Source organism: Orbicella franksi, chromosome 11, assembly GCF_964199315.1.
Source record: "Orbicella franksi chromosome 11, jaOrbFran1.1, whole genome shotgun sequence".
NCBI classification, from domain to species: domain Eukaryota; kingdom Metazoa; phylum Cnidaria; class Anthozoa; order Scleractinia; family Merulinidae; genus Orbicella; species Orbicella franksi.
Window position 1 is genome coordinate 22812205 of NC_138155.1, and position 14119 is coordinate 22826323.

The window sequence follows — 14119 nt, forward strand, 5'->3', positions numbered from 1 at the left end:
CGCATGTATAGAAAGCCTTCACGCACCTTGAACACGGTAACTTCTCGGCTCGACGAGTTTCCTTCCTCATGACTTTTTATTTGGAATTCAACGTCTTCTATAAGAGTCCAACAGAAATAGAACATAATAAATTCCACGGGAGTGATTCGTGATTCATGAAAAAAAAAGCGTGGCTTGCGATTTAAATCAACAATGAAAACTGACATCTCTTACGAGATTTCTTTTCTCGCCGAGTTTTAGCCTGTATAGCCTTCAAATAACCTTTTTTTCAACTGCACCTAAACTTCAAATGGATAGTATTTTCCTGTTTAAGAAAAAAAAAATATCGTGGCCTAATTAACCAAGACATACTTGAGGACAGAGTTCAGAGGAATTTAGTTTCGTTCCCAAATGTAGGTGACCATAGATGCACTCCTGGCCATTTCATTACTTCCAAGAGTTCGGAGTTTTCAGGATAATTTTGTCAGTACCTGGTAGCTAACATAACGCGTAATTGTTTTATGCTTTAGCTTAGTTAGGTTCCCTTTCAGCGATGTTGTATGTTATTACTTGGAGGCCGTGTTGCATAGTATCTTGACTTCCGGTTTCTTGGATGTGAAATCGACATCTCGTTCCAAGTGAATGGCGAAGAATTCGAACTGCTCACGAAACACTTATTTCGATTAAATTAGGTTACTTTGGTGTTGAGATTGAAATCTTTTCCCAGTATACTATAAGCGAAAGCAAGCAATTTGCTAATCGGTACAAATAACTAATAATACAAGGTCGTTAAAAGCTCATACCCGTCTGTCCTCAAACAACACGCAGCAGTCTATTGTTTATTTTTTGCTCATGTTTTCATTAAAATGTAGCTTTTTCAGCGGCCCCTCAAAAACCACTCGAAGAAGAACCCGAACTGATTTTGATACATGTTTTAGAACAACATATAAAGATTATGCTGGCGAAGTTTGAGGGAATTTGGAGTTATGGCACATGTCGAAAAATATCTCCGAATTTTATTCCTAAATTGGGAATATCAGCTGAGTAAACAAAAGCAATTTTTCAACGTTTGAGGATAACTTGACAAACAAAATATTCACATCCATTCATATATTGGGACTTCTAGACTTTCTCGGTCTTTTAAAGATCGAGACTGCGAGACAACCTTATGAAAATAGCGAGACCGCGAGACGCAAATAACTGCGAAAAAAATTCTGAAGATTATGAAGTACATCGTTTACATGGTGAGAGAGTTTTTATTCCCGAAGAAATTCTTAGGACCAAAGGTACGGAAAGCAAAAGAGGAACTGTGATTGGCTTTTCGCTTCCTTGACGACCGCCAAGTTTTTCTCAAGCATGCGCTGCTTAACGGCGACCAATATTCATGACGACATATTATTTGAATGAGATTAAATTTCGATAAACATTTCAAAATAAAAATGAGCGATAGAAATTTTACACAACGTTTCGATGTCGTCATGACATCATTATCAAGTGACAAGAAAATAACGGTTGAACAGTGTTATATATGCGGTGAGAGGTGTGATTGTTCATTAACACATTTGTTTAAACAAATAGTTTCGCGCGGATGGAATGCGATTGCGTGTTCAGGCTAGGTTTCTTCTTTCTAATAAACAGCATTTCGTAAATCAGGCAATCCAGCTTTCCGTTGCATTTCTTTAGGACGGAAAAATTATTGGCAAGGTCGTCGATGTTATAAAGGCCGTGATCGTTCCTTAAATGCTTTCCGATTGCGGAGAACCTGTGTTCATCAATACGTTGGTGCAAATGCCGGCTGGTATACCCGACATACTCTACATCGCACAGATCACATTGGTAATTGTACACTACCCATTGTCGATTAATTAGAGATGGTTTTGGTTCACGCATCTTGAGATCTTCACAGATTTTGCGACTCTTGAATACTGGTTGAAGAGTGTGATTGATTTTCTTGCTCGGGTCAGATAGTTGTTTTTTCACTGCATCGGCTGACGTTTGATCTTTAAATGGCAATACCACTCGGTGAACAGTGTCTTCGTTGACGGGTAGTTGAGGTGGCACGAGAGGATCTTTGGTCATCATTGAGGTGACAAAGTGAGAAATGATGGAGTTAATTAGGCTTTCAGGGTACTTGAGGTTCGTAAACATCAGCTTCAGGCGATCACATTCAGTCACGAAAGACTCCCATGTGGATGACAGGTGAAAAGCACGGTTTACCATGGTTTTAATGAGCGATTTCTTGTACCTTTTGTCCACATGGCTTTGGTGATGGAGTAGTAGGCCGGTATTTGTTGGCTTCCGGTAAACACTGGTTTCCAGTTTGTGACCTTTCTTAAGTATTTCCATACCAATAAATGGTAGCTTGTTGTCAGAAGGTAGTTCCATCGTGAAATTTATGGATGGGTGACAGTTGTTAAGTGTTGTTAAAAAGGCTTCTGCTGCTGGCACATCCTTCATCGTAGCAAGCGTGTCATCGACGTACCGCCTATAAAACTCTGGGAGCTTGTTGTCATGCTCTAATTTCTCTTCGATGGAGCAGAGAAATGCGTCTGCCATAAGGGGTCCCAAAGGTGAGCCCATTGCCACTCCACTGTAAAAGCGATCCTAACATTAAAACTTTTAAACTTTAGATATTTCAATTTTGGTAGATAATTTCCGGATCTGCTTTTCGGGTGTCAAAATATGTCAGAAAGTAGCCTTAAGCTATCAAATTTTACAGGACGAACAGGACAAGTTTTAGACAGGAATTCTTTGCCAAAAGTTTGTTGTACTCCGAACCGAAAACAATTTAAATTTTATAAACCGAACAAGAACAGGTACCGGTTTTAGTAAGACAAGAATCCCATGCCACAATGTAAGTTTGACTTTGTTGTCCCTTCGAACCGAAAACAATTTAAATTTTAAACTGAATTGGAGAAGGTACTTTTAGTAAGACATAAACTTCATGCCACAATGAAAGCTGCCTTGTTCCCCCGAACCGAAAATAACCTGATAGTTTCCTAGCTGGTAGTACTGTTAAATTTTGCAACAAACGGAACTTACCGTACTTTGTCGAAGTGTCTGATCTCTTTTAGGAATGCATGCGACCTATTGACAGAGGTCGTTACGTTAGTTCAACGGAGGAACAATTAGCATTGAGGCGCAGGTCATATAACCCGTTAGCCTTTCGGGCGCCACGTTGACATACATTCCATGCTCTCGTTAGGTCTCTCATGAATGGTTCGATACCCTTCCAGGGAACAATAGAACAAACGACAGAATCAATGCCCCCAGCCTTAAAACAATAAGGGCCGACCTGAACCATTTGCAAGGGTCTTCATGATTGGCCAAACGAAACAATAGGTATACAACACAAACAATGCCCTAGCCCTAAAAACAAAAGAGGTGCAGATTAACAAGAACGAATCAAAATAGAAGTTTTAAAGAGGTGCGAGTCATCTGAACAATAACAGCTGCTACAATAATAAAACAATAGCAGCTTACGAGAGCCACACATTTCCATTTATTCCGCTCAGTATTTGTGCATGTATAAGGTGCATTTGTTTACTTACTTACATTTGAACCCCGCTTTTTCGAACTCTCAAGGGAAGCGCAAAATTGCTCGAAATAGCGGGAGTTCGAAATAACTGATAGGGTCTTAAGTTCGAAATAACGAGGAATTCGAAATAACTGAGTTAGAATAGGTGGGGTCCAACTGTACATGGGTTATTGACTAGGCGTGAGGTCAATATGGCTAGATATTGACCAAGTTCTTGATTTGCTTCTTTATGGACCGAAACGAAGTCGAGGTCCTTAAAAATGCAAGGTAGAGGGACACAGTGTGGGACAAAGCACGTAATCTCTGGCAAGTCAGATAGCGTCATCTTGCTCACTCGGGTAGCCAATCACAGTAGGTAGAACATAAGAATATTCAGCCTGGGAACAAAACATATACATTCTTAAAATAAAAAAAAATAGTTTCAAGCAAATACCAGAAGCATTTTATCAGTCCAGTTTAAACCGTGTGATGGCGCAGTTACTAGAAGTTTTTCATGATACTCGTGAGTCAGGGTTAATCGTAAAAGGGGGTATCTTCCTTAAAGTGCCTATGAAGTAAAAAATAATTGCTGCTTATTTGAAAGGCTTTTCAAAGTAAAGAAGAATGGCGTTTTCCTTTTTGGAATATCTTTTTTCGTTTGAGAGATATTTACGTTTTTGTAAGGAAAGTGATGACGTCATAGGTGGTTCCACTAAAACAGCACAACACTCAATCGACAATAACTTAAGAAATATTAAAGCAGTGTTCCTTAAACTTGGCACCAGAAATGTACATCACAAAAGAAACATAATGACACCCGTCGTGCCATTGCCATGACAACAGTTTTGCCGCTGGTTCTGTTTTAATTAAGACTAAAATTCCCAGATTTTATCTTAAACAAGGATCATCCACTCCCACCAATCTAATGGGGAGAGTTAAGACAATATGAGAACCATATGTCTTCCGAGCAAGACCCTCTGTCCCACTTTAAAAGGTTGCAAATGGGGATATTTGGTTTTTCAGAGAAAGAGACTGGAGCCAAGAGTGTTGCCATGGCAACAACATAGTAGGTGTCATTCTGTTTCTTTTGTGATGAACATTGCTGGTTCCAAGTTTGAAGAACACTGCTTTAATATTTCTAGAGTTATTCTCGATTGAGTGTTGTGCTGTTTTGGAGGAACCAACTACGACGTCATCACTTTCCTCATTTGCATAATACAAAAACATGAATATCTCTAAAACGAAAAAAGATATTCCAAAAAGGAAAACGCCATTCTTCTTTACTTTGAAAGGCCTTTCAAATAAGCAGGAATTATTTTTACTTCATTGGCACTTTAACATCTAACATCTCGATTACAAGCTCGAGATTTCTATGAGGTGATAGTTCACGAGGCCGAATTTTGAGGTTCTTAAGTCGCATAACGCTCAATGTCCTTTCCTTGGTGTTCTTGGGAATTGATTTGTCCAGTAACATTTCTAAAACTTCCTTAAAACAGCGAAAACAGAAAAAGTTGCCATTATGTGAACGACCTTCAGCCACTGTACAGTAATGAGTGATAGTGTTCGAGTAGCTCAGCCAATCAGATTGCATCATTTCCATAGGTATACTTCTAGAACTCCACTTCTCAAACTCATTAATAATTCATGAAGTTAAAAGAAAGAAAATCACAACCGTGAAGGAGGCTTGGATACCCATAGATTTTGACGATTTTACTTCGACGTTTACTCCTTAGTGGTTTTTTTTTTTTTTTGACATTGAGACGATATATCAGACACTCGAGACAGTTCATCAGCTATGCAAACACCTCTCATTTTGTCACAAATACTCCGCCGCGCGTCGTATCTTCAACTCTCTTTTTGGTGTTTCAGGATATCCCGATGAAACACTGTCTCTCGTGTTTAGTATATTACTTAACATTTCATGAGATTATCATGAGTCTTGTTACTGCTAATGATCGGGGGAAAATGATAATCATACTTTGGCAAAAATCGGGAAAATCTCCTTCACAACTGCTGCGGCAATGTAATGTCTTTTAGTTGATAGATATTTACTCGTGAGTAAATTGTAGTTCAACCGGCAAAACTCTTATTTGTTGGAGTGTTTTCTAATTCTAGCCCAAAGCATGGTCTTGTACGATTGCTTTCCAAAGATTATGAGATGTGTATTTGAAGTGTATGATGACATCTTCTCAGCAAAGTACTTTCACCGATCTGCAAAACTAGAGGGTTAATCCGTCAACTATGTCCTGGGGGAGCGGTGGCCTCACGTTTAGTACGCTCGCCTCCGGATCGAGTGGTCCGGGTTCGAGCCCTCTGGGGACATTAAGTTGTGTTCTTGGGCAAGGCACTTTACTCTCACAGTGCTTCTCTCCACCCAGGTGTATAAATTAATGCTGGGGGTAACCCTGTGATGGACAAGCATCCCATCCAGGGGGGAGTAGAAATAATTCTAATGGTTTCATGCTACTGAAACTGGAGACAAGCGCCGTCCTGGTCGATCTTTGAAATCATCAATTGACAAAAGGGCAATATACTGAATACATTTGCCTACAGTTGTTGTTTATTATTAATAATGTTTGTTTTTCTTCGCAGAGAATAAACAATGACTTCGAGGAGATTTCCTCTGATGCTTACGTCATGTTCGGCCTTGGTCGCTGTTTTAGTTTTTTACATTGTTATCAGCAAAAAAGAACCTAATGCATCCAAAATGTTCGAAATGTTCTCAAGAAAAGAAGATATTGGTTTCCACAGAATGGAAATTACTCCTATTCCGAGGCAGAGACTGTCAAACGGTGAGTTATACCGTGAGCAGGGTCGGATCAAATACAGCCTCGCATCCAGTCGCTATTTACGGGTCATACGTGTCACTGAGATTGGATTGTTTCAAAGAGATTAAGCGGTCTGGATCGAGTGGAGAGTGCGGACCTTACCATGATACCCTGTGCTCCTTAATCCCCCCTAGTATCCAACTTTCTCTCCTACCAAACACGTAAATAGCGACTGGGTACGAGTCTGAATCAAACATAGGCATGGTGGCAGTTCGCGCAACAATGCATGCCCAACTAGCAAGAAGAGGAAATTTTTTTTGTTATCGTTGACGGATAAGTTTGCATCCCATAAAACCGACATTTAACTAGATTAAAGCAGGAAATAATTATAATAGCATACATTCCTGATTTGTAGTTACTACATTCACAATCTTTAGAAATTAAGTTTAAATTACAATTTTTTGAGAACTGGAAAATTATTTAAACAAGTATATTTATTCTAAATATGTGTCAGCATATAGCATGTCCCCAAATGTGGCTTCTGGGATGCTGTCCCCATGGTGGCCCCCCTACGTAGGTAAGCCTGTCAAAATATGAAAGACCCGTACAAGAAGATTTCAAACTCTCTTAATGTCAATGGAGTGCTTGAGGAGATCAGGCGACAAGCAACCAAACGCCCCTAACATTATTTGTGTAACCGTTGCTGAACAAGTGGCAGTGGCGGATCGCGACCTTGAGCTAAGGGGGAGAAGAGGGGTTGTTTTGCTTGCCCGCCGGCTTTTCTTCCTTCTGTGATATCTTCCAAAATAAGGGGGTGTCCCGGCCCCCCGGCCCCTCCCCTAGATCCACTACTGGGTGGTCCTTGTAACTAAAGAAGGGAATGGACACACAGACCTTACAAGTAAACAGGGGCTTGTATAGAACCTTATAAATGGCGCCTAAACGTGGATAACAATACTTATGAATCCAAAACCTCTCATCCACGTGAAAAATCCTTTGTCTGGAAACATATGTACGAGGCTAACGATCTATAAAGTATTGTTACACAAATCAAGGGGCATTTATGCAAATGTTCCAAATGTATATGGTCAAGCATGACGTAAAAATAATTAAACTTAATAATTCGAAACTGAAAACAATTTTGAACCTAGCTGAAATAAACTAAATTTTATTTTTCTTTCAGTTAAAACAGCTTCCCTCTCTTATGCAGAGAAACTGCTCAAATTGTACGATGGAGTGGAGACATTTGTAATGTTCATTGGATATCCTCGTAGTAGTCACAGCTTAGTGGGCGCCATATTGGATGCACATCCAGAGATTATCATCCCACATGAATACGATGTGTTAAAATATTGGAATGAATATCGGCCATCAACTGTTAGAAAAACAAAAATGTCAAAATATCATTTATTTTATGACCTCCACCAGCTGTCTAGAGAACAAGCAATATTTGGAATTCGTTCTAAGTATCCAAAAGGGAAGATGGAAGGTTACAGCTACAACGTACCAGGCTTATGGCAAGGAGGTTACCAAACGAGAATAAAGGTACGTTAATAAAATAATTTTGTGCCTCAACAAAACTTTCTTCATTCCATTGGTCTTTCTCCCTTCGTCTCTCGCCTACACTTTCCACTGTCTGTCTGTCGGTCTGTCTGTCTGACTAACTATCTGCCTGTCTGCCTGTCTGTCTGCCTGTCAGTCTGTTTGTCTGTTTGTCTGCATGCCTGTCTGTCTGTCTTTGTGTCTGCCTGCCTGTCTGTCTATCTATATTTCTTTCTGTCTTTCTTTCTTCCTTTCAGTTCTTTCTTTTTATGCATATTTGTTTCTCTCCTTCTTTCTTTCCTTCCTTCTTCCTAGTCTCTTACCTCTTCCTCTCTCCCTCTCCTCTCTCTCTTTCTTTTTGTTTGTTTGTTTCTATCTATCGTTCTTTCTTTATATCCTTTTTGTTATTTATGTCCCAAGGTTATTGGTGACAAAAAAGGAGGAAACACAGCCTTAGCCCTAGCTCAACTCGGAAATCTGAATGTTCTTGAAGAAATCAATCAAGTCGTTCAAGTACCAATGAAATTCATACACGTTCACAGGAACCCCTTTGACAACATAGCAACCATGATGCTTCGCGCTACAGGGTCACGTGACGCTGTTAGGAAAGAAGGAGTAAAAGTAAGAAGGTTATGGTGTTTTTGTCATTGGTCATCATGCTCATTGAAGGGTTAAGTTCATGTATGTTACACGAAGTATGGAGATAAGGAGTGACAACACCTATTTATTTACAATTAGCCGCCCCCGGCGGGGGAGAAAGTTCTTCCAGAAAAATTGGGCGCGGGTGTCAGGCAAGCTTCCCAAAACTCTCAGATTTAAGACCAAATTCTGCGATTTTCCCTACCTTTTCTTGACCTGACCCTTTAATCAATACCCTGTTTCAGACTTCAAGGCTGTTGCCTAAGGAAATTTTTAAGGAGCCCTTCGGGCTCCTAACTTCAAAACTTAGGAGCCCAAGCCACTTTTTTAGGAGCCCAGAATAAATTTGCTGTGGTCAATCTGGGGGGTTGGGGAGACTGGGGAAGACAGGGGGGTGGAGTGAATTTGGAAATTTAGGGGAGGGGTCCGGAGGCAGAGATTTTCCATGAGACACTAATATGGTGTAATGTCAATCAAATTTTTGAAATAAAGGGTTCAGCAAAGTGATCAGGTCATGACTGAGAAAGAATACTATTTGTGGTCAAACAAATTCAATAATTGGTGTATCCATGCAAGTGCTGCAGCTTTTTTTACAAAAATTTATATTGTCTCTTTTGTTTTTGAGTTTAGCAATTCTATTTTAACAAAACAAAATATGTTGAACAAATCATGAAATGCAAGCTGCAAATGAAAAAAAATAAAAATGAAAGAGGCATTGGAGCGTTTGAATTTGGCCTCATTAAAATGTGTTTTCCTTCCCCGGGCTTCGGGGACATAAGTATAAACAAGAGGTGTTTTCTTAGGCAGCATTACCCAGGCCTTCTGATAGGGTGCGATGAAAAAATGCAAATTATGCGAAATTTGCAGGGCAGATTATGCGATTAGAAAGGCCAATTATGAGATAAATAATGTAAATTATGCGATTTTTTCTGCGCAATTTTAAGCTTGCTTTATGAGGTTTCAGGATAAGAAGAACACTTTTTTGCTGCCCTAAAAACATTTTGAACACAAAGGAACAGTAATTATGCATCTTGATCGACATTAGTTGGGATAAATAAAAAAAATTAGGTCTTCTGCACTATTGGTGCACCACGTTAAAAGTTGAAAGGACACAGCTAACATGCCAAATGAATGATCAATAATTATTGATATTCTTGCATGCTACGATTAGCTTCTTACGCTTTGTTTTTATGCGCAGTATTATATTTCTGAATACAACAAACCAACTATTTTAAATTTATTTTGCAAGGATCATCAATAAAACCACCATTGAATTTTCAGTTTTTAAACACTTCATCCTGCTTCACAATAATATTATTCAATCCATAATTAAAGTCAGGCAGATCATAAACTTACATAAAACCCCACAGTACATGTAGGTTAATTTATAACATATGACAGTATGTCAAACTCTAGCCTGCGTAGCAAGCGTTTCCGTGGGGTTTGGAAGCATAGAAAGACCGAGGAACGGGATTTTCGGTGTTTTGTCTGCGCGGAAAATGGGACGAGAACCAAAAAAAAAAAGGAAAGAGGGGGGTGGGAGAGGGGAAGGAAGGAAACCTTTCCCTCTCCTCCTTCTTTTACTCGCTCCATTTTTCGCGCTGTAATTCTTTGCTCCCGAACCCCACAGAAACGCTTGCTACGCAGGCTAGTCAAACTCACATCTGATCTCATAATAGTATTGTATAACAAAACTAGCTTGAACGTAACAAAACAGTCTTTCTCCCTGTAGACAGTAGTTGATAATCAAAGGGGACTCTTCGAGTCACGACTGAAATTTTTTGGTCAAATCCAGGGAAAATTGGAGTAAACCCACTCGAGTTAGCGGTGTTCTACTGTACAAGTTGGCTGGGGGAAATTTTGTCACGAACAAAATTTTCTTCAACACGTTTCAAAAATCTCACTGGTTAAAGTTTGCAAGGTGACGAAAACATACCACGACCAAACGCCTACACAGATGAATGTAGCCAGTAAAACAAGCCATTTGGTTAAAAATGTCGAACCATTTCCAGCTAAACAACAAACCATATTTTCAATCAAACGTATAAACTCCATCGAGTCCGAATGTGTATATATCAGCCATTCAGATTGGCTAATCTGAACAAAGGGCGTGTTTGTGTTTCACCAATAGGCGACTCTTTAAGAATAAGACTCGTACCAGGCCCCCGACATGCAAAATAACGCCTTGCAGCTTCGAATGTTTACAAAATCGAAGGTGACAAAGGTTTCTTAGGCTTTTTCCAGGGTAAATCATCTTAAAAATGACATATTTATGCAGGAATTCCTAAGAAACTTGTTGATTTATGCTTTTTTTTATGAATGTTGTGCGTTCTTTCGTGAATTATGCAATTTTTCGTGAATTGTGTGATCGGATGCGATTTGAGGTCGATTTTGCGAAATCCCGCCATCGCGTAATATCAGAAGGCCTGATTACCGCATTATATTGGCTGCTTCTTCGGAGAAAATAAATTCTCGTATATTGGGCGGAGTCACAACAATTCGTTTGATAATTTAAAATATAAAACCCTGGTATGCAAAAAGAATTGCAATGATGTTTTCTTTTTGCTGGCTAACTACTTGAATATTTTGACTTTTAGTCATAAATACCGGTATCCTTTCAGAAACTACAGAAATTAATTCAGCTAAGTGAAGTTTTCCAAAGAATCGGACAAAAAAGCCCAAGAATTTAGAGCCATTTATCTTTATTTAATTGTTAATATAATGTCAGCAGCATCATAACTCCAATTCCAAAAATATTTGTTATCAGGGTAGTTATTTAATTTGGAACTGAAATCAGTAGGGCATCAACAGAGACACAATCCATTGGCATACATAACGCGCATTTATTCAATACTGAGCTTGCAATGCATTGTAGGGCGATTTTCAAATATGGCTGTTTTCGGCTGTCTTTTGAGCGGAGAGAGACTGTGTTGCTGTGTCTTGGCCCATATTTAAAGTCCCTTTCTCTTAAAAGCATACTCAAATCAATATTAGAGTGCATAAACCATACCCTATTTGAGACCAAAATGGCCAAAACCGATACCCTATTTATGACCAAAACGGCTACAAAACCATGCACTTTGGGGCCGCACATACCTATATATTCCACGTTAGAAAGGGGGGTGGGGGGCGATTAGCACTCCCGCTTTATGTTTTCTTTTATCTCCAACAGAAAGAAAACAAGGTGCAGCTTGATAATCAAATTGAATCCTACTTCAAAATGGCAGCCTCCAATCAGCGCGTCAGGGAACGGTACGGAGCTGCAGTTCTCGATATACCAGGACATGAAACAGTGTTAAGACCCAAGGAAACGCTTCAAAGATTGTGCGACCATTTGGGAGTCACTTGTTCTGAAGATTACTTTGAGAAATGCAGCGAGATTTTGTATGGAGCTCCCTCATTCACCAGAGAGACAGTAGTTTGGACCGAGGAGCAAAAAGAGCGCGTCACAAAAATGATTAAGAAATACCCTTTTATGAAAGAATATACTTTTGATAAATATCCTAGCTAAGACAACAGTAAGGTGTGGCTATTTGTCATCCTCCGCGGAAATGTTGACACGTCAGTTGTGTGTCTATCATTTTTGACGTTGCCATGGCAACCACAAATTTCATGCAGGTTTGGCCAAACATCAAATTTTTTGACATAATTCTGCATTTTTTTTTTCAAGTTCTCTTTAACGAAACGCAGAAATTTACGAATTTCTACATTACATAAGCAAGGTAACGAGTCAAATGACATCAAAACCAACCAAAATGCTATTACTGATCTTATAGAGCAAGCTTAGGGCTATCTAATCAACGTAAATTCATTTCGCTGTGTCTTAACAACACGAAAACCCCAGGGGAGGGGCTCTATCCACCCTCTTCAGCCCCTCCTTGTACCACGGTGGGGGTATGAGTTAGCTTTTACGTCCGAGGGTTAACAAAAAACGTGAACCCATCTTGCTACTGAAGTTTTGAGCGACTGGCAGATTTATACTAAAGCAACTACTACATCATTCTCTCTCTATTTCTATGCGTGATAGTTGACTCAAGCTACCCCTGGTCAATTATCACGCGATAGCAATTCACATGATTTGGTCTGAAATAGGTCAAGGATTTCAAGAAAGCTACACTACACTCCGGCATAGTAAAATTGTCAGGGAGTGCTCCCCCCTCTTCCTTTAGGGTTTACACACATACTTAGTGAAGCTTCAAATGCAAACCTTTGTACTAAGTATGAGATGAAGTTTAATTTACTGATGTTGTCGTAAATTGAAAACCATCGAAAAGTGAGAAAAGGAAAGAGCTGTGCGAACGAGTGACGACGTTTTTGTTTTACTTCTGATTGGATAAAAAAAGTGGTAGTTGATAAAAACCAAATTACTTCTTGACAATCTAATATAAAACGCTCTAATATCCTTTAACGTTCACGGTTAACCTTCCTCATTTGCATTACAATGTAATCCAACGTGGATGCGAGGCAATAATCCTTTTATTTACGATAACCGCTAGGTCTGTTTTTACATTATAATGCAAATCAGGCACGTGCTTTCTGAGGGGGCAAACTAGCTAAAATCGGCAAATTTCAGCTGGTTTCTTATCATGTCTGCTAGTTTTGCCGTTTAGAGAAGAGAAGAATTTTATACGGCTTAGTTAAAAACATATATTATTGTATTGTATTTACCATCTCTATCTCAGCCTCGAGTTTATTCTTAAACTATTCTTAAAATTTCGCAAATTTCGCCCTTAAAGTAATTAAAACCACTCGCACACGCTGCCTCGGCAGCCTCGCAGGTCCTTGTTGAGACCATTAAGTGATCTCATAAACTGAAAGCGGGATTCGGCTTTGTAGAATTTTACATAAGAACAGAACAGACAGCTAGTCGACAGCCATTTTAAAACTGACTCTTTTCGCCCTTTAGAATTCCACGACTTACTCTTCAATGCTTAAAGTAGTTTTGTCAAAATATATTGTTCAGAAATACAGGGGAATAATTGTTAACTATTCTAAGCTACCATCCTTTGTTTCAAATGAGCGTGAATTTGCACGAAGCCCGTATATTAGTTTCTAATCGGTTTGAGATCAGATACTGATATTTTCCTTGGTTCATTCTTTAGTTAACGTAAGTGGTAGTTTTGTTTTCTCCTACAAAACTTGCCGGATGATTCCCTCATGAATTGTGGCCGTAATTTGTAACCAGGCCATCAGCTGCTATCAAATTAGACGTGGCAAATTAAAAAAAAAAATGAGTTGAATAAGTAAGTAAGTAAGTAAGTAAAGTAAGACCATTGTTAAGGTCCGCGTCTACAAACCATTAGCGTTCATTACCAAGGACTCGGCCAATCACATAAGCGGAATTGCCTTATGACGGATGCATCGACTAAGCTGTTTAGTTGCCAGAGACTGAGATAAGATCACGTTGAGACCAAATAAATGCTAAAATACGGATCCTGACGGTTTGATTAATTTCCCGAAGATTTTGATTTTTTTAAGTTAAGACGCCAAGGAGAAGATTTAAGGTAAGTACATCTAGCAAGAATTTACTGGTTTCAATATTACTGACAAACACAGTTATGTTGATTTGATTCAGGCAATGCTTACTTATTCATGATCCAAAGCACTTATTTAGAAGTTCGCAGCTGAACGAGGTTAAGGCGGAATACAATTTTCGCTACATTTTGATTTCAGT

General features: G+C 39.2%; 2 protein-coding genes across 2 annotated transcripts; one reads left to right on the forward strand and one right to left on the reverse strand.

The window, feature by feature from the left end:
- Window positions 1-1015: 1015 nt before the first annotated feature.
- LOC145502219 (uncharacterized) lies at window positions 1016-2559 on the reverse strand. Its single transcript, XM_081481476.1, has 2 exons — window positions 1793-2559; window positions 1016-1019 (listed from the first exon to the last, which is right to left on the reverse strand). The coding sequence occupies exons 1-2, from the start codon at window positions 2557-2559 to the stop codon at window positions 1016-1018; spliced, it is 771 nt and encodes a 256-aa protein (XP_081337602.1).
- A 3596-nt stretch (window positions 2560-6155) lies between these two features.
- Window positions 6156-13942, forward strand: LOC145502875 (uncharacterized). The gene is made up of 4 exons (XM_081482277.1): window positions 6156-6288; window positions 7448-7809; window positions 8227-8427; window positions 11618-13942. Exons 1-4 carry the CDS (start codon window positions 6204-6206, stop codon window positions 11954-11956), a joined length of 987 nt encoding a protein of 328 aa, XP_081338403.1. The 5' UTR covers window positions 6156-6203; the 3' UTR covers window positions 11957-13942.
- The last annotated feature ends 177 nt before the right edge of the window (window positions 13943-14119 follow it).

Coding starts and splice junctions, on each gene's coding strand:
- LOC145502875 (XM_081482277.1), top strand. CDS start 6,204: ATGTTCGAAATGTTCTCAAGAAAAGAAGATATTGGTTTCCACAGAATG. Junction 7,810..8,226: donor GTTACCAAACGAGAATAAAG/GTACGTTAATAA, acceptor TTATGTCCCAAG/GTTATTGGTGACAAAAAAGG. Junction 8,428..11,617: donor TTAGGAAAGAAGGAGTAAAA/GTAAGAAGGTTA, acceptor TATCTCCAACAG/AAAGAAAACAAGGTGCAGCT.
- LOC145502219 (XM_081481476.1), bottom strand. CDS start 2,559: ATGGGCTCACCTTTGGGACCCCTTATGGCAGACGCATTTCTCTGCTCC.